The sequence below is a fragment of the Stegostoma tigrinum genome, chromosome 14, assembly GCF_030684315.1.
Source record: "Stegostoma tigrinum isolate sSteTig4 chromosome 14, sSteTig4.hap1, whole genome shotgun sequence".
NCBI lineage: Eukaryota > Metazoa > Chordata > Chondrichthyes > Orectolobiformes > Stegostomatidae > Stegostoma > Stegostoma tigrinum.
The window spans coordinates 66312347-66333411 of record NC_081367.1 but is presented as its reverse complement, the minus strand read 5'-3'; the positions used below and the strand labels follow the sequence as shown (position 1 = coordinate 66333411).

The 21065-nt window shown below is 43.2% G+C and overlaps 1 protein-coding gene across 4 annotated transcripts in view; it reads left to right on the top strand.

Moving 5' to 3' along the window:
• Window positions 1–21065, top strand: part of LOC125457561 (mediator of RNA polymerase II transcription subunit 12-like protein) — a 568603-nt gene that overhangs the window by 54245 nt on the left and 493293 nt on the right. For all 4 annotated transcript variants that reach the window (XM_048541933.2, XM_048541934.2, XM_048541932.2 and 1 more), the window contains exons 4-5: window positions 7105–7296; window positions 8737–8896. In XM_048541933.2, coding sequence (XP_048397890.2) covers window positions 7105–7296; window positions 8737–8896 — 352 coding nt within the window. The remainder of the gene's footprint in view (window positions 1–7104; window positions 7297–8736; window positions 8897–21065) is intronic.

The following is a 21065-nucleotide window of genomic DNA, read 5'->3' as shown; positions in this document are numbered from 1 at the left end:
CCCGCAGTTCTTTTGGGTTTTTAAGGTGAGATTCTCAGGAATCTGTGATTAAAAGCTCAACACGCTGGCAGGTTAGGCAGCATTTGTGCAGAAGCAGAAGAAGAAATGAAGTTAATGTTTCAGGTCTGTGACTCTTGATTAGAACTGGAAATACTTAAAGGTGGTTTTGAAGGAGGGACGGATGAGGAACGGTCAGTCGACCTGAAATGTGAACTCTGATTTCTCTCCACAGACCCTGCCAGACCTGTTGAGCCTCTTCAGCAATTTCTGTTTTTGCTTGTGGCTGTGGATGAATGAGAGTCCTTGGTTGAGGAAAATTTCAGAAATCTGTGCTTCCCTTTCTTCTATCCTTTAAAAAAAAATGTTATTTGCAACAGGTGTCCGTTTAAGCCCTGCCAAAACTGTGAGGTGGAAGGAAAGCCGTTCTCTCTCCAGATTGAGGAAAGTGACCAATTTTGATGGGCGAGCCTTTGTGTCAAAAAACTGGCATTGTGTACTTGCCAACAAGACTGTATGGTTTGTCAGGATCCTGAAATGATCAGGAGGAAAATGGAGTTTTTGGATAAAGGAAAATATTCAGGGTGGTGCCAAATCTGAGATATTGAGTCACAGAGTCTTACACCGTTCTGCACAGAAACAGACTCATCGGTACGATTTGTCCATGCTGACCAGATATCCTAAATTGATCTAGTCCCATTTATCAGCACTTGGCCCATATCCCTCCTAAACCTTTCCTATTCATATACTCTTTCACATGCTTTTTTTAAAGCTTATAATTGTTCCAGCCTCCTCCACTTCCTTTGGCAGCTCATTCCATACACACACCACCCTCTGTGTTGAAAAGTTATCCCTTTAATATCTTTTCGCCCTCACCTTCAGTGTCTGCCCTCTAGTTTTGGACTCCCCTAGCCTGTCTATTTACCCAACCCACGCCCCTCTTGATTTTATAAACCTCTATAAAGTCACCCCTCGGCCTCTGACACTCCAGGGAAAATAGCCTATTCAGCTTCTCCCTATAGCTCAAACCCTCCAACCGCGCATGAAGAGGAGTCATTCTACGTGTGAAGTGTTAACTCTGTTTCCATCAGCACAGATGCTGCCAAACCTGCTAAGTTTCTCCAACATTTGTGTTTCTTTTGGAGCTGAGATGGTTAATTTTTTTTTTAACCCACATTTGGCCTTCCTTTCAAGAAAGGACCATCTCTTTCCTACCCTGGTGCCCTAAGATGGATGTGCCTATTTGTCAGTGTCTATCATTATTACCACCATCACCCTGAAAGCCTGTCACAGTCTTTTATATTTAACACCAAATTTGCTTGTTGTCAAAGTTTGAAACTTTATTTCAGATGAATTTACACCCTGATTTGACGAAAATAATATTGAGCTCTTCAGAAGAAAATTGTCTCCTTTGTGTTATTTTTTAAAAAAACTATTTCATCTATAAAATTAATATCAAAATGATTGGGCTATCAGTAGTGAATTACTTTGGAAGAACATTGATCTTTGTTTGTGGCATTTTGTTTTGGCACTGTAATTTATTAACTGACAATTTTCTGTCAGTGAATGACTGTTCTGCTGTAGATTTCCATTTATGTTTGTTAGCAACACTGTCCCATGGGTTTGGGTTAAAGGTTCAAACTCTGCTAAAGGTTTAGAGGTTGCCACATTGTCATAGAATCATACAGTGCAGTAGAGGCCCTTTTGGCCCATCAAATCTATACTGTCAAAAATGCTCTACTACCTACACTTGCCCTACTTTCCTGCATCAGGTCTATAGCATTGTGTTATGACCCTTGAAGTGTTGTGAGGTTACCTGCCTCCACTATCCTTCCAAGCAGAGCCTGCCAGACCCCACAGCCCTCTAGCTGAAAACGCTTTTCCTCAAACCCCCTGTTAAATCTCCTGCCTATTCACTTTAAAATCATGTTCCCTTGTTCTTGATCCTTGTATGAAGGGGAATAGCTGCTTTTATCCACCTTGTCCATGCCCCTCCTAATCTTGTACACCTTTGACGGGTCACCCCTCCATCTTCTCTGCTCCAGAGGGGAAGACAAAACTTGAGCTTGTTCAGCTTCTCTTCTGAAATGCTCCATCCCAGGCAATATCTTCATGAATCACCTCTGAACTCCCTACCCTGCACTCTCATCCTATACTGCAGGGACCAGAACTGTGCACAGGAGTTCTTCTATAGCCTAACTAAAGTTCTATGCAGCTCCAGCATAGCTTCCCTGCTCTTATTATCTGAATCTTGACTGATAAGGACAAGCGACCAGTATACCATCTTAACTATCCTGTTAACCTGACCTGCCACCTTTTTTAGGGGATGTGTTGACAAGTTTCCTTAGATCTCTCTTTTTCCCTGAGCTTCCTAGTGTTCTCTCATTGAGTACTCCATTGCCTTGTTACTCCTTCCATAGGGTTGAGTAATGTTTCATCAGGGTTAAATTTCATTTGCCTTTCTGATCAATTATGATATGGATGAGACGTTCACCTGGGAGCCACATGCTTGCTTAGATAGTTTTTTTAAATCCATCATTGATGGGATGTCGGTGTTGCTGGCTGGGCCAGCGTTTATTAATCATTCCTTGTTACTCTTGAAGGTACTCTTGATAAGACTTTATAAAGCTCTAGCTAGGCCCCATTTAGAATACTGTGTCCAATTTTGGGCCCCACACCTCAGGAAGGACATACTAGCCCTGGAGTGTGTCCAGCGGAGATTCACATGGATGATCCCTGGAATGGTAGGTTTAACGTATGATGAATGGCTAAGGATCTTGGGATTGTACTCATTAGCGTTTAGAAGGTTGAGGGGGAGATCTAATAGAAACTTACCAGATAATGTATGGCTTAGAAGGGGTGGACGCTAGGAAGTTGTTTCCGTTAGGCGGGGATACTGGGACCCGTGGGCACAACCTTAGAATTACAGGGGGTAAGTTTAAAACTGAAATGAGATGACATTTCTTCAGCCAGAGTGTGGTGGGCTTGTGGAATTCATTGCCACAGAGTGCAGTGGAGGCCGGGACGTTGGATGCCTTCAAGGCAGAGATCGACAAATTCTTGGTCTCACAAGGAATCAAGAGCTACGGGGAGAGTGCAGGGAAGTGGAGCTGAAATGCCGTCAGCCATGATTTAAATGGTGGAGTGGACTTGATGGGCTGAATGGCCTTACTTCCACTCCTATGTCTTATGGCCTTATGGAAGGTCAAGAATGGTCTCCTTGAATCACTGCAGTCTGTACTATATATAAATTATTTAAATGGTTCGAGTTGAGTACAGTTTTCTTTGATCTTGACATTATTGTCAATAATCTCCCAATAAATACCAATTAGCTGACTAGTCTTCTGGGGAGTACTCAGTGGATCTTGTTTAAGCCGTAATTGTCCGCTCTATTTCAGAGATATGAGCATTTTTGTGATTGTTAAATACTGGTGATATGATTTAGTGTAACACAGAGCTTCATTTCCTCCCACCTTACCATACGAACACAAAAATAGATGCTGAGATTTTGCTGGCTCCCAATGCAATGCTCCAAGTTATGTCCGGTGCCACAGCAATGTGCTCCCATTCAGATGTACTTCTGCGATGTTGCTCGGAGGTTAAGTATGTGCATGGCACCAGGGAGAACTCCCTAACTCCTCTTTAAATTAGTCCTGTGCAATCGTGTGTATCCAGGTCAGAGGGCACATGGGGCCTGGGTATAATACCACCACTTAGAGTGCAGCACTTCCTCTGTACTGCGTGAGACTGGACTTTTGTGCTTAAGTTCTGGAGTTGGGCTTCACCATGTCAATAAATTGTGATTTGAAAAAGTCCTACTAGTTGAACCATGGCTGACAGGACATAGCATCTGGCTTGTATGTATTTCCTATCACAATTGAGGGGGTCCCACTGGTCGCTGTGTCAGCATGTGAGTGAAGAGTGACCATAACAGGCATGTCAGTGATGAGATGAATATAAAAATCGTATTGGTTCAGTTAACAGCAATACCTTACTGATCAAGAGGTGATAACTTTTGTTCATCTGATTCTGGTGAAACAGCCAAGCCTTTCCAAAGTTCCACTTGCCGAGCAGCTCAAACAAAACATTTCAATGAAGCTGAAGTTGAAAAATTTAACTGGGGTCAGATCTAAGGTCACTTGAGTGGCAACGTATTTCTTCCTGTCGTACTTTTTTGTTTCCTGATGGGTTGCTAAAAGAAGTTCACCCCGTGTTCTGTACGTGTTAGAGAAAAGGATTTGAACATCTTATTCCTCCCTTTTACTCTCCTTAAAAAGAAAGGGACCTTTGTAACAAGGATGTGTGTAATACAGGAGGTTAAGGTAAAGGTGGATAGATAGACTCTGGTCACAAGTCCACCTCCTTGTAACTCTACTATGGACCCCCACTTGGTACTGCAGTGCGAGTTGTGCGTTTATTGTTGCCTCATAATTGTTTTACCCACAGTTCATGTGATTATCTATTTTGAAGTGTAGTGGCTGTTGAGCAGGCCCTATAGCCTCGTTTATCAAACATTATTCATCTTGTGACAAGATGAATGATCAGTGTTCCACATTCGTCACTTGACTTTAGAACAGTGGACTGAAAAATGATCTTTTGAAAGGATGCTTTTAAAGTATTGTTTAAAAATGATTACTGTGATCATCTGACAAGTCCAGGTAACGTTCTCATGGAGTGTGAAAACATTTGGCACTATTGGAATTGCCTCTGTGAATCAAAAGGCACTGAAGCTCGCTAAGGTGTGAAGAAATTCATATCTCTTGTTTTACTCCCACTAACAGCATAACTTCAGACATTTGACTTTGGAAGATTATCTGATCAGTGTTCAGTTTTTCTTAAGGACAATGGAGTTAGACTTTGAAAGTGTATACTATATTTCAGTAGCTAGCTTTGAGCACAAAACAGACAAAGAAAGTGACATGTGATAATGGGAACTGCAGATGCTGGAGAATCCAAGATAACAAAGTGTAGAGCTGGATGAACACAGCAGGCCAAGCAGCATCTCAGGAGCACAAAAGCTGACGTTTGGGCCTAGACCCTTCATCGGAGAGGTGATGAAGGGTCTAGGCCTGAAACATCAGCTTTTGTGCTCCTGAGATGCTGCTTGGCCTGCTGTGTTCATCCGGCTCTACACTTTTTTTGTTATCAAAGAAAGTGACGTGACCTGATAATGGCAAGAAAACTGGAAACTCTACTGTCTTCTTGCTCCCTCAAGCTCAGATACTAGCTAATGAAAAGCTACTTGGCACAATGGCCAATTGAGGACATCTGCAGTTTACAGTGAAAACAAGACAGCAAGTAAACCCATTTTTAAAAAATTCATGCATGAATGTGGGTATAGCTGGCTTGGCCAGCATTAGTTGCGCTTGAGAAAGTGGAAATGAGCTGCTTTCTTAAACCACTGCAGTCCCGTTTTGGTGTAGATACACTCTCAATGCCATTAGGAAGGGGGTTCTAGGATTTTGATTCATCTTTTCATCTGGCAACCAAAGGGATTCTTAAGGTCTGTAATGGTGTCTGCTTTTATCTTATCTGTATTGTATCATCTTCTCTAAATTTTGTGTGTGTGAGTGTGTACACAATATTATGTCTTATTTCATTTCATCGTAGTATGTAATACATTCCTTCATACAAGAAAACATTGAAATTTAGCTCTCCCTCAGTCATCTAGGAGGCTGAGGGGGTGACCTTTTTATTGAGGTTTTTAAAATCACGAGAGGCATGGAGAAGGTGAATAGCAGGGGTCTGATTTTGATTTGTTGTCACATGTACTTAAGTACAAGGAAAAGCTTTGTTTGTGAGTAGTACAGGCAGATGTTAGCAAGCAAGGACATACGGATCATCGGGTGAAAACAAGACTTGAACAGAGTAAGGTTACATGCATAGGATGTATGCGGGGCTGCATTATTTGAAGTTAGAGAGCCTGCTCATTAGTCTTAAAAACAGGGAACAAGCTGTTCTTGAACCTTCTGGTTCATGTGTTCAGGCTTCTGTATCTTCTGCCTGATGGAATCGGTTGCCGGTGAGCTGGGTCTTTGTTGGCAGCCTTTCTGTGGCAACGAGACGGGAAAGTGGAGTCCATGGATGGAAGGTTGGCTTCTGGATGGTCTGGGCTGTACACACTACCTTCCGTAGCTTGTTATGGTCCTGGGCAGAGCAGTTGCCGTACCAGGCTGTGATGCACCTGGACGGTATGTTTTCAATGGTGCATCTGTAAGAAGTTGGTGAGGGATCTTTTATGGACATGCCAAACTTGTTGAGCCGCCTGAGGAAGAAGAGGCATTGTTGTACCCTCTTGATCATTGCATCAACGTGAGACATCTAGGGCAGATTGTTGGTTATCGTCCCTCCTAGGAACTTGAGGATGTAGGAGTCCAAGACCACGAGGCATATTTTTAAGATGAGAGGTTTTAAAAAAGGATGCCAGAGGTCAACTTTTTTAGATAATGTTCATGTGTGGGGTGAACTGCCAGAGAAAATGGTGGATGCAGGTACACTTAGTATGAAAAGACATTTGGATAAGTTCATGAATAGGAAAGGTTTGGAGAGATAGGGGCCAAGTGCGGGAAGGCAGGACTAGTTTAGTTCGGGCACATGGTCGGCGTGGACGGTTTGGACTGAAGGGCCTGTTTCCGTTCTGAATGACTCTGTCTGGTGAACTAAGGTTATTTGAAGTGTGATATCTGTGTACTAAAAAGACATATTAAAAGATTTTTTTTGCGACTGAAGAGTTTGAAAGGAGTTGTTAACCCTTCACACTTCACCTGGTCGTAATACATGAATGAGGAAGTGACCAGTTAATCAGGTGACTTGAATGGTAAAAGCTCACCACAGGCCAAATGTAGAATGACATCCTGCAACTTTTGTTCTGTTCTTTGTGATTACACACATCCGCTTGTATGGAGCTAATGGAGTCTAGGATATTGGGGATTGGCATCATTTCTAATGTAGCTGTCCGTCCATTGCTGTGTAGTTTGTTCCTTCTGTAGAATAAGTTCTTTACTTTTGGAAGAGAAGTTTTTAATTGGAAAAATGACCAAAGTGATGATGTAAAATCACCCCTACACTGTCCCCAGCCTAACTTCCTCCTTGATTTTATCTTAACAGATAGGGGCCTATTTTAGTAGCATCTTGGCAGAAAAACTTAAACTCAACACTTTTCAAGACACAGGGAAGAAGAAACCTCAGGTGAATGCCAAAGATAACTACTGGTTGGTGACTGCTCGCTCTCAAAGTGCAATTCACATCTGGTTCACAGATCTTGCAGGAAATAAACCATTGACAGTTTTAGCCAAAAAGGTATGATTCCAAAATATTGTTTGACTTCTGTATTTGTCTCATGTGTTTGTGTTCTGTGATTTGTGTACATATGCATAGGTCAAGTGTTAGTTAACCTTGAGGTAGCAAGGTGCAGAACTGGATGAACACAGAAGGCCAAGCAGAATCAGTGGAACAGGAAGGCTGACGTTTTGGGCCTAGACCCTCCTGCTCCTCTGATGCTGCTTGGCCTGCTGTGTTCATCCAGCTTTGCACCTTGTGATCTCAGATTCTCCAGCATCTGCAGTTCCTACTATCTCTGAAACTTATTTAAACTAGACCTGACGTGCGCGCGCGCGCACACTTTCTTTAATGCTGTTCAGAAATCTTATGGCACTCCCCCATGGGACATTAGGATTTGAACCTGAATCTTTTGGTTCAAAAGTAAGGATACTGTGGTGTGCCTCATATACTGGGAAACTGTGTGTATTTATTAATAGGACAAAGAAAATTACAGCACAGGAGGATGCCTGTTGGCCCTCCACGCCTGCACCAACATGCTGCCCATCACAACTAAAACCCCCTACTCTTCCGGGACCATATCCCTCTGTTACCATCCTATTCATGTATTTGTCAAGACTCCCTTTAAAAGGCACTTTCGTATCTGCTTCCATTACCTCTCCTGGCAGTGAGTTCTAGGCATCCACCATCCTATGTAAAAACAAAAAACTTGCCTCGTTACGTCACCTTTTTAAACCTTGCTCTTTGCACCTTAAACCTGTGGCCCCTGGTAACTGGCTGTCCCACCCAGGGAAAAAGCTTCTGACTGTCCGCTCTGTCTATGACCTTTTTATAATCTTGTAGACCTCTATCAGGTCGCCCCCTCAACCTCCATCATTCCAGTGAGAACAACTCAAGTTTCTCCACCTTCTCCTCGTGGCTAATGCTCTTAATACCAGGTAACATTCTGGTAAAACTGGTAAAGAGGTTGATGGACTCGTGGTATCTGGTATCTGAGAGTTGGAACTATTTTAGATTTATCTTTACTTTCACGATATCCAGGCTAGCTATGGGTATGGTTACAAGCTTAGAAATTTACCTTTTTTAAAAAAAAAGTAAAGTGGTGTTTCTAGTTGATTTGGTGCTTCCTTTCTTCTCTGCCCCAGCTATCCTCAAGGTCCAGATTCCTCGCTTGTGTTACAGCTCCATCGGTGCAACTCTCCCTCCTGTAGTAGTTGGTCCAAAAGACTCTAACTTTGAGTGTGACGAGGCTGTATGATTTTGGAATCATGGCCTCTGTTTACGTGACTCAAACCGGACAGCATTTGAAACAACAGTTCCTGATGGGGCAGTGATTGAGGTGGAAGGTGTGGGGAGGGGGTTGCTGCATTTTTTTTTTGTTGGCCTTTTCTGAATGGATCCAATTATTTCTGTGCAACATTGATTTATAACCAACTGCATTTTGTTTCTCCTTCTGCATAGGTCCCCATCCTGAGCAAGAAGGAAGAAGCCTTTGCTTACTTGGCCAAGTATTCCGTGCCAATGTTGAGGGGAGCGTGGCTGATAAAAATGACCTGTGCTTATTATGCTGCTATTTCTGAAGCCAAGATTAAGAAGCGACAGGCCACCGATCCCAACCTTGGTAATAAGAGAAAGCAAATGTGTTTTATTCTGTCGTTAATTAGATGATTGCTTGTTCAAGAAGGAGAGTATTATGGTCTAGGATTTGTCTGTGACAAATTAGTTATACACATTGTTTAAGGCTGTTAGCAGCTGAAAGGGTTAACTAATATGATGTATGTTCTGCCTAGAATATAAAGGACTGTTGCTGGTGAAGCCAACCAGTTTGTTACTAGTTTGGTGGTTACTCTATTATTTAAATTTCCATGTAGCTTGACGGTAACATGTACTTGCAATCAGGTCTGACCGAGGTCTCCCAAGAGACAGTGGTATAACCCAGATGTGATACAACTAGCTATTGAGGTACTGTGCTATAAGCCTATTCATGTTCAACAAGTTTGAGCCTCTCTTGTGCTGAAGAATTCATGTGTGTGTCCTACCCGCTTAGTATCAGCAGCTCAGAATGCTGCCAGTAAAAACGTTTGCCACAGTAGTTACAACATAAATTTGCAAAGCATCATTAATCTACTGAATTGCCTCAAGCGCATCATGGGAACAATATCAAACAAATTTTATCACCAAACTCTGTGAAGAATGTTACAATCCTAGATCGAAGTGCCAAATTCATCTTATGATCTGGCTTGGAACTGAGACATTACTTTTGAACATAGTCAAAGTATGAGATCCAGGGGACATGAGAGAACAGAATTCCATAATTTTGAACAAACAGTGACAAACTTTGCAATGTTAGAGAACAATAAAATGATCTACAGTACATGCATTTACCATATTAATTCTGGGTGTTAGAATTTTGACACATTGAACCCCTCCCAGCATGCCTCAAATAGCAAATATGGCCAAGATAGGTCTGATGGATTTGTCAGCAACTCCCCACAGACATGGAGCTAATTAAACTTCACAAGGAATTATAATGCTTCACTTCTGCCAATCTGACAAAACTCTCTCTCTAGCTGTTCCATAACGGACTACTTCAGTGACTGCTCAGGTCAGCCATGATCTTATTGAGTGATGTGACAGACTTGAATGGCCAAGTGACCTACTCTTGTTTGTTATTCGTATGTTCATGTGCTCCTGTTCTGTTGACCACTCCTGCTTCCCATGTCTACAATATCCCTGGACACTTAACCACATTCCAGTATGCACTCACAGGCTTAACTCTGGCTCTTCACCAGTGAGTAGCTTCACCAAGTTAAAACTGCCTCTGGGTTCTTCCCTTGACTTAAATCTCGCTCGGTTGCATCCAGCACAAACTGCTTATCACCCCCAACTGCCACAGCTGTACTGAAATATTAATGCTTGCAGTTATCCCTCCATACCCCCACAGCTTCCCCCAACACAGCCAGCAACCATTCCACTTTTCTCAGCTCCCCACAATGACATCTGAAACATGACTCCAACAGTTAGCTGCCCACTAATTCATTGCATTCCTTCATGAGTTTTCAAACCACACAGCTATCCAGCTGTTCTTGACTCCTTAGACAGTGCCCCTGTGCAGAATCTGCATTGTTAGCTCCTTACCAATACTGTAGTAAACTACAGCATTCGTAACATGGAGTCTGCTTCTGTTCCATATGGTCGTTCACTAATGGTGTTGACTGCTTGTAACATTTTTGAACTCCTCTTCAGTGACTTCCTATAAGTTCAAAACAATTGCTGCAGAGCTTTGGATGACCTCAAGTTTACAGAGGACAGAATGTCAGGGCGACAATGGCTCAGTGGTAAAGTCACTGGACTAATAATGCTAGGCGGCACAGAGACTCAGTGGTTAGCCCTGCTGCCTCGCACTGCCTGGGACCTGGGTTCGATTTCCAGCATCGGATGACTGTCTGTCTGTATACATTCTCCCTGCATCTGTGTGAGTTTTCTCCAGGTGCTCCGGTTTCCTTACACAGTCCAAAGATGTGCAGGTTGGGTGGATTGACTGCTAAATTGCCCGTAGTGTCCAGGGATGTGCCAGCAAGGTAGATTAGCCATGGGAAATGCAGGGTAACAAGGATGGGGGAGGGTTTAAGTGGAATGCTGTTTGGAGGGTTGGCGTGGCCTCGGTGGCCTACTTCCACGCTATAGGAAATCTATGATGTTCGTGGTAAATGTTCAAACCCCACGAGGGCAGACGGTGAAATTTTGAATTCCGTAAAAGAAAAAGCCTGGAATTAAAAACTAATCAAATATAACCATTGTTGATTTCTTTATACAATGCCATCTCGTTCACTAATGCCCTTGAGAGAGGGAAACTGCCATTCTCACCTGGTTTGGCCTCCATGTGACTCCAGACCCACAGCCATTTGGTTAACTCTCTTAACTGCTCTCTGGGCAGTTTAGGGATGGGTAATAAATGCTGGTTAGCCAATGACACCTACTGTCCAAAACAAAATTTCCAAAAACTGTGAAGGACCAATTGAAAACTTGCGATGAGCCCTTACCTTATTGCTGGGCCAAGTTGAATCATTACCACCGAGCAACGCCTGGAACTTTGTGCTCCGTGAATGTTACTGGTCATAGATTGTTGGCTTAGTCAGTTGGATGTAAATGGCAAATTTCGTCACCAGAAGTGAATAGGACTCACCTGGACAAAGGCATTACTGTGCTCTACTCTTGTAAGATACAGTTTGAGGGCTGGGGAGTTTGTGTGAGTGAATTCCAGAGATTTTAGTTGTTAGCTAATTTTAGGAATATCGTGGAATACACAAGAAATCAGTTTAGAGGAGCATGGATTTGTGTCCTGCAAGGGCAGGATCCTGGATGGATTTGAGGAGATTTAAAATTAGAGGCATTGCCAGAGTGGAACCAATGAAAGTCAGCAAGAACTGGGTGATAAGTGAGTAGGACTGATGTGTGTTGGTTAGTGAACAACAGCAGACCCACTGAAATAGTTGGAACTTCTGTTCGAATGCTGCCCAGCTGTGATGACATATAAAATTCCCCTGTTTGTTAGCTTTCAGATTCTTTGTGACTTTGAATGATCGTGATCCTGGTTCTCGTTTGATGAAGCCTGTTGGTACTAGACTGCGCACGAACACCCTACTGATTCCCACCGTTATCTTGATGATACATCCTCACACCCTGCTTCCTGTAAGGACTCCATCTCATTCTGAGTTCCTCCATTTCCATCACATCTATTCTGATGATGCCAACTTCGACAAGGAAGCCTCCGAAATGTCCATCTCCTCCTTCAACCGAGGATTCCCCACCACTCTCTGGTTGATAGGTCCCTCAACCGGGTCCGACCCACTTTCCGTACTTTGGCCCGTCTTCCCTCTCACGACAGCGTTAGGGTTCCCCTTGTCCTTACCTAGCATCCCATCAGCATCCACATCCAGAGGATCATTAGCCACCATTTCCGTCACCTCCAGTGAGATGCCACCATCCAGGCACACAATATCCTCCGCTCCGTTGTCAGCCCTCTGCAGGGACTGTTCCCTCCAGGACACCCTGGTCCACTCCTCCACTCCCAACAGCCTCTTCCCACAGTACCTTCTCTTGCACTCACGGAAGGTGTAACACCTGCCCATTCACTTGGTCCATCCTCACTATTCAAAGGCCCGGGCACACCTTCCAGCTGAAGTAGAGATTTCCCTGCACTGTACTCAATCTAGCCTACTGTATTTGTTGCTCACAATATGGTTTCCTTTACAGTGGAGACATGAAAGACTGATTTGCAGAACACCTACGTTCTGTCCACAAAGGTGATCCCAGACTTTCCAGTTGCCTGCCACTTTAACACACCACCCTGCTCCCTGGCCAACGTCTCTGTCTCAGGCTAGCTGCAGTGTTCCAGCAAAGCTCAGCACAAGCTGGAAGAACAGCATCTCACTGTCTCTTTTGGGAGGACCCCGCATCCTTCAGGACCTCTATCGGAGGTCAATAATTTTAGGGCCTGAACATCACCTCGCATGTCCTTCCCCCAACCACCGCACACCAAACCTTGTCACCAGAAAGAAAAATAAAACTTCAGTAGGTCTGGCAGCAGCTGTGGGTAGAAAAGAGTTAACGTTGCGGGTCCAGTGACACTTCTGAAGAAGTTTTGAAGTACTTCAGAGTTCTTTCAGAAATTTCTGTGTTTCAGATTGCCAGCATCACAGTTCTTTTTTGGGTTTTTGTTTTGACCTTGTCGTTACGTGGACTGCTGACACAAACAATTGTCAGCCAGTAACTGTTCTCGTTATTCGCTCTCTCGCCCCCCCCCTATACTCTCTTTTTTTTCCACCCCCCAACCCACCTCCTTGTCGTCCGCTGCCCCACCCGAGCTCCATATACGCCTGCCATTTACCCCCACCCCTCAGTCATCTGCAGCATGTGTACCACCTTTGTCCCTGTGCTGTAGGAGTGCCGCTGTTGGACAGTGGTAGACAAGGTCAAAAGTCAGACTGCACCAGATTACACTCCAACAGGTTTATTTGAAAACACAAGTTTTCGAAGCACTGCCCCGTCGTAAAGTGAATGAAGGGGCTGCACTCTTGAAAGTCTTTGTGATTTCAAATGCTCTCGCTCGCCCTCTCGCTCGCTCTCTCGCGCGCTCTCGCCTCTACAGTGGCTGTCAGACCTGCTGAGCTTTTCCATCAACTTCTATTTTTGTTTCAGATTCCCAGCATCTGCCATTCTTTGTATTTTCAAGAGCGATTTGCAAGGTGTTGCGCGTGGGTAATTTCTGGAACGTTGTATTTGCCCTTGGACTGAGTCTTTCCTGATAAATAGGACAGTGCAGTGGAAAATGATCACTTGGAAACTCCTAAATTAAGATAAACAGCTGTGATATAGTTTACCAAAAAGTGCTACAAGTATTTGTACAAAATTTATGGCTGTAAAACCTCTGGGAGCCATTCTTTGCACAGCCCATACTGAAATGCAAACTGGTGAAAATGAAAGGAAGGGTAAGATTCTGAGAAGGTCTCTCCCTGTAAGTCACCTTTTTTTTTTCTGCAAACGTCAGATATTGCTTATTCTTAAGAGGACAAGCAACATTTTAATGCCTTTTACAGAAGTTTAAGTGAACAAGTTAAGAACTGAATCCTCCAAGCTGCTTAGCTTTTTGACCCCTGAGTACTTAGGAATTGAAGCCACTTCTGTATGGTTGAAATGAAATCGGCATATTAAATACTCATATCTTTGTAAAAGCTGTGTAATTTCATTAACCTTGGTATCAAAGGATTACTGAATATACGATGACAGCGAATGGTGTCTCACGAACAACAAGCTCTTGTAAATATGTAGCTCTTGTAAATATGTAGCACTCATAACGAAGTAAATGTTCCAAGTTATTTCGCAGGAGTGCTTCCAGTTACAATTTCACACTGAGCCTCGTTATAGGATATAGGTTCACCGCTTGGTCAAATGTCGAGGGCTTAAAGGGTGTTTTTCAAGGAAGAAATGTGTTGGGGCCAAGGAGAGGCATAGGGAGGGAATGCTAGTGCTTGGGACTTAGGTAATTGAAAGCTTGGCCACGCAGACGTAGAGTACCAAAGTTCAGGAGTTCAAACTTGGAGGACCTTTGATATTTGAGAGTTGGGTGGTTTGAAGGAATTAGAGAAGAGCAAGGGGCCAGGCCGCAGAGGTGCTTGTAAACTGGGATGAGAAGTTTTCAGTTAGTCAAGGCGTTGTTTGACTGGAAGCTAGTGTAGGTCAGTGAGCCCAGAATCGTGGGTGACTAGGACTTGGATTGTGTTAGGACACTTAGACAGTGGAGTTTGGATGACCTCGAGCTTAGAGAAGGCAGAATAGGAGCAGCCGGCCAGTAAGGCCTTGTCTAGAGGAAACAGACACTTGCGTGAGAGTTCCATCTGCAGATTAGGGAAGGTCTTACGAGGAAAGGCTGAGGGACTTGAGGCTGTTTACGTTAGAAGTTTGAGAGGTGACTTAATTGAAACATATGAAATGATCAGAGGGTTAGATAGGGTGGATAGGGAGAGCCTTTTTTCTCGGATGGTGACGGCGAGCTCGAGGGGGCATAGCTTTAAATTGAGGGATGAAAGATAAGGACAGATGTCAGAGGTAGTTTCTTTACTCAAGAGTAGTAAGGGAATGGAACGCTTTGCCTGCAATGGTAGTAGATGCGCCAACTTTAGGTACATTTAAGGCATCATTGGATGAGCATATGGACGTACATGGAATAGTGTGGGTTAGATGGGCTTGAGATCGGTATGACACGTCGGCACAACGTGAAGGGCCTGTACTGTGCTGTAATGTTCTGAGCTGAGGCAGGGGTGCAGGCAGGTCACATTGTGAAGGTGGGAGAAGTCATTACTGTTGATACCCCGAATACTTGGCTGGAGGCTGGCTCAGGGTCCGATGTGACAGCAAGGCTATGAACCGACTGAGCCACAGGAGGGACATAGTCAGTGCAGAAGGAATTGAAAATATGACCTTTGGTCTTCAAATGAAACATAGAGGTGATTTCTACTTCTCTAGTATATCGAGTGTTGAGTAAGCACCTTGTGTATCCCTGATATTATTTATAATTTGGTTATTAAAAACAGAACACCTTGTCATTATCACTTTACTGTTTGTGGGAATTTGTTTTTAATTTCACTTTGTTTCTTTTTGTCCTCATTTTCCGAGAGCTCTCCAGGATTTAGGTTGAGCGTGATCTCGTGCATCTAAAAATTGTTTTACGCCAGATCGTAAAGGGGACTCCATCTGTCTGTAACCTCTGCTTTAAAATCTGAATTGCTCTTGGCTTGCACTTAGAGAAAGTTGGTGTTGAGCAGGGAGGTGCTGGCTTAGTGGTATTATTGCCACATTGTTAATCCAGAAATCACACCAAGTATAAGCAAGCACATACAAGTTCAGCAGATATTGGGGAAGGCAAATAAAATGTTGGGATTTATTTTCAAGGGAATGGTACATATCAATAGAGAAGTTTTGCTAAAACTATATAAAGCATGAGATAGACCACAGCTGGAATGCTACGTACAGTATTTTGGTCCCCATATCTAAGAAATACGTGGACGTTGGAGTTAGTCCAGAGCAGATTCACTAGGGTTTTTTTTTGTAGGAATTCCTACAATGTGGAAACAGGCGTTTTGGCCCAGCAGATCCACACCAATGCTTGGAGCATCCCACCCAGATCCAGCCCCCACACTCCCCACGTATCCCTGAACACTACGGGCAATTTAGCATGGCCAGTCCACCTAGCCTGCACATCTTTGGACTGTGGGTGGAAACCGGAGCACCCAGCGCAAACCCACGCAGACACTGGGAGAATGTGCAAACTCTACACAGACAGTCACAGAGGCTAAAATTGAACCCAGGTCCCTGGTGCTGTGAGGCTGCAGTGCTAACCACTGAGCCACTGTGCCTCCCCAGTTGTTTGGCACTGTACTCATGGGAGCTTAGACGAATAAGAGGTGGCCATATTGAAACATAAGATTTTTAGGGGGCTTGACAGGTAAATGTGGAGACGTTGTTTTCCCCTTGTGGAAGAATATAGGACCAGAGGGCATAAGTTTTGAGGGAAGGAATCACCCAGCTAGAACAGAGGTGAGGAGGGTTGTGAATCTGAGTTAAGTGTACTCCAGGCTCAGATTGACATTTTTTTAAAGGGTTGTGGGGAGAAAGGCAGGGAAGTGGAGTTGAGAATATTCAGATCAGCCGTGTCATCATTGAATGGCAATGTAGACTCATTGGGCCAAATGACCTGTTACTACTCCTGTGTCTTCTGGTCTTAACAGTTCATTCCAGACCTTAATCACTCTAAGTGGACATTGTTTTCTTTCCTTTTTTTAATTTAGTGATGTCATCTACACAGCTAATGTACATTGAGGGAGAATGCTATGTGCAACCATACTATCGATACACATAGTTGAGTTTGGAATGTTTACCTTTGTTGCATACACTGAGGAGGTCATTTCTAATTTTGATAAGAGGCAGAAATCTAATGGGAAAGATTTTGGATTGGCTGTTTCAGAAAAGCTGGGAGTCAATAATATGTTCAAGGATCTTGGAGAAGGAGTGGATATTGGAGATGGAGTTTGCAAAATGGTAAGATGAAGAGCTGTCTTCTGAAAGAGATGATGATGATGATGATGATGACAGATTTATAAGCGAAAAATGCTTCTTAAGAAGGGATTGTTAAACGTACCAACTAACCGAGTGGGAATCCAGGAAGAGAAGTTAAGTTAACTGACCATCAGTTTGTTGAGGATGGATTTGAAAGAGCAGGAGGTGGCTTCCTCTGGACAAGATGAGCTTCAAACAGCATGAGAAGGCTAGGTAGGGACAACTGGTGAAAGATGCAAGTTTAGAAGTAGGGCAGGGCGATTCTTTGAGGGTGTTTGGTCTGCTTGGTGGGGGAAGTAGGAGGGACAGCTGGTCAAATGTATTGGAACTTTATTTTTTTACAATGGAGTGACCTTCTGATTTAATAGAACTTTATAAGGGGCATGAATAGGGTGAATAGCCAAGGTCTTTTTGCTGGGGCGGGAGAGTCCAGAACTAGAGGGGCGTAGGTTTAAATCTTTCTCCTCTCATCTTTTTAAAAGGAACCTGAGGGGTATCTTTTTTCAAGGGTGGTGTGTGTGGAACAAGCAGCCAGAGGAAGTGGAGGAGGGCTGGTACAACACTTAGAACATTACAACACATAGAAAGCATCTAGATGGGTATATGATTAGGAAGAGTTCAGAGAGTTATTGGCCAAATGCTGGCAAATGGCACGAGGTCAGATAGGGATATCTAGTTGGCTTGGACAAGACAGATTGAAAGGTCTAGTTATGCTGTATTACTGTATGACTGAGTCAAAATGTGTTCATAATCGACCACTGGAAGGCTGCATTTTTAAAAAAAAAACTTGTCCAAATTATTAGCCAAGAAATTCCGGTGCACATTAGGATATTTGATGCAATTGTTCAAGGTTCACAATAGCCTTCTCCACCTGACCACACAATCCAACCACCATATCTTTTTGTTTTGTGTACTTAGCTCACTTTCCCTGAAATGTATTTACGCTATAAACTTTAATGGTATAAAAAAACCATAGGAAATAGGAGCATGAACAGAACACACAGCCCTTTTAGCCTGTTCCCAAATCGTTACATTTGCCAGTTGTTCTTCTGTTTCATTTCTATTGCCTCGTCCACTCCCACTAACCATTCATACCCTGAGACCAGAATACACTCTCAGCCAAAATGTATTCAACCATGGAGTGTCCATCAGCTTTGGGTGGGGAATTCCAAAGAATCCTTCCAGTGTTTGGGATTTCCCAACAATGGAAACGACCAAGCTACCAAAGTGAATAATCTCTCAATTTTTTCTAAATTATACTCCATCTGCTACCTTGCTACTCAGTCACATACCCTCTTGTAAATGAGATGACAAGGTACAAAGCTGGATGAACACAGCAGGCCAAGCAGCTCAGAGGAGCAGGAAAGCTGATGTTTTGGGCCAAGGCCCTCCTTCAGAAATCTAGGCCCCAAATGTAAGCTTTTCTGTTCCTCTGCTGCTTGGCCCCTGCTGTGTTCATTCAGCTTTATACCTTGTCATCTCAGATTCTCCAGCATTTGCATTTCCTACTATCTCTGAAACATACCCTCTGTATGTCTCTCTTTTTCTAGCTTTGGTATTATTTCTCATGTCTTGGATTTCCAGCTAGCTTGTCCATCATCATCATGCTTTTTTCTTAACATACAGTAGTGTCTGAAACCTCATTGAAGTCAGTAAAATGGATCATGTATCACCCATGAGTTCTCATCTGTTAACATTTGATGTGACCCCTTATCAAGTGTCTTTTGGAAATTGAAATAGATACTGAGTAAATGGGGGATACAAACATGGGTTTTGGGGCCAGAAAAATGGGTTTATATGCTGGCCCAACGTATATGCTATGAGATACCTTACCTTAACTTATGCTTATGTCCCCTCCTTTATGGATACAGTTTCTCTATCTCAATAAATGAAAAGTGTGATCTAGCCAAGGTTACACCAAGATTTCAAATGATGTCTCTGCTTTATAGTTCTATTCCATGAGGAATGAAAAGCAATCACTGGTTCACGTTTGTTTTATGGACTTGTTAACCTATATTGTTCTTTTTTAACAATTTTTAAAAAAATCTGTACTTTTAGGTTGTTTTGCTCCACTTAGACTTTATCAGGATATGTAAGAATTTACTGTTTTACTGATTTTACTGTTCAATTTATAGTCATGATTAAAGATGTAAAAAATTCCTTTAATTGGAGCAACAAAGCAGAATACTGCAGACAGAGGAGATCTGAAATGAAAATGAAGTGTTGGAGAAATTCTGTAGGTCTGATCCTTCTTCCTAAAGCATTATATTGCACTCCAAAATATTATTGCTGTTTCTATCTGAATAGATGCTGCAGCCCTGTTGAGTTTCTCCAGCATTCCCTCTTTTTTTATTTCTTATGATTGTAGCTTGACTGATGAAGACAGTGAGTGTTAGACACACAGTTACAATTCAAACAGTTGAAACAACTTATGATTTTTTTGAGAGGTGACCATGGGCTCTGTCTTGGTTACTGTTTTGCCTCTAACCCCTGCTTGTGTTTACTTCTGTTTGAGGTTCTTCAATGGATTCAATGGGCCGAAGAGCTTCTGACTGAGACTCGGTTCCCCACCCTATCTTGATAACGCCACATTTACCATGGCTAATCTGTCTGACCTCTCACAGTATCTCAGTAGTTAGCACTGTTTCCTTACAGTACCAGGGACCCGGGTTTAATTCCAGCCTCCGGCAACTGTCTGTTTGGAGTTTGTGCATTCTCCCCGGGTACTCCCTGTTTCCTCCTACAGTCCAGAGATGTGTAGATTAGGTGGAATGGCCATGCTAAATTGCCAGCAGTGTCCAGGCTAGGTGGATTAGCCATGGGAAATGCAAGGTTATAGGGATAGAGGTGTGGGCCTGGGTGGGATGCTGTTTAGAGGTGTGTGTGTGGACTGAATGGGCCAAATGGCCTGTTCCCACACTGTGTAGAAGTTCTGTGAATCTGTGATCCATGAACACTATGGGGTAATTTATCATGGGCCGTTCACGTAACTTGCTCATCTTTGGACTGTGGGAGGAAATGGGAGCACTCGGAGGAAACCCACACAGACATGGGGAGAATGTGCAAACTTCACATGGACGGTTTCCCGAGGCTGGAATCGAACTCTGGTCCCTGTGTCTGTGACCACTGAGACACTATGCTGCCTAACTTTTGACTTTAAAAGAACAGCGAATCTGAAGTGGCTTTTCCGATTCTCTTCTAAGTATATCTTGTGACATTGTTGCATTAGTCTTTCTATTCTTTATGAATTAAAAAAGTGCAGTGGAGTGGTACTGATTTGGATAGATTTTTCACAGATAGTATGGCCAAGATGGGGCAATTAACTTTCTCTTCAATTATTATGTTTTCTAAAAAAAACAAATTGAATGAAGGGTGATGCACCACAGCTCAGTTATTTGCTTTCTTTACTCATTTACTAACAAACACTCGCTAAAAATGTGTTTTTTAAGACGACTATTTTTTATTTTTCAGAATGTTTTCTGTGAAACATTTTCCTAATGACATCAAAATGCTGCAGATAGTGAAGATATGAAATAAACCCAGGGAATACTGGAGGAACTCGGCAAATCTGGCACATCTGTGGAGAGACCGAAACACAGCTAATGATTCGAGACCAGTGTGACGACTTCAAAGCTGAGTCATACTAGGCTCAGTTTTAACTCTCTTCTCTCCCACACATGCTGCCAGACCTACTGGGTTTTTTCCAGCATGCCGAATTTTGCTTTTCATAATTTGTCAGCATATACAAATTCCAGGTGATCCAGTTCTCCCATCGGTCAGTAGGGTGGCTGTAGTTAGTCAGAGTTCCACTTTGTTCCATTGGCTTGGCTTGGTACAGCTCCTGATGGATCCGAATGCAGTTGTTGTCAGACATTGAGATTCTTCAGTGCCCTGGTATGATACACCAGGATTATTGGCCCCATTTATCAATTCCGGTTCTGTTGGGTTGTTGTAGAGGCTGCTCTACCTGATGCCAGCTGTGACACGCTGGTTAGCGTGCGCATCTTTTATATCAAGAAGATTGTGTGCTCAAACCCCACTTTAGAAACTCGAGCATGATCTGCGCTGTCACCCCAGTGTAGTACCAAAGGAGTGCCGCAGCCTTTCAGATGAGACATGCAGCCTAGTCCCCGTCCACGCTCTCGCATGTAACAGAAGAGGAATTCCTCCTGGTG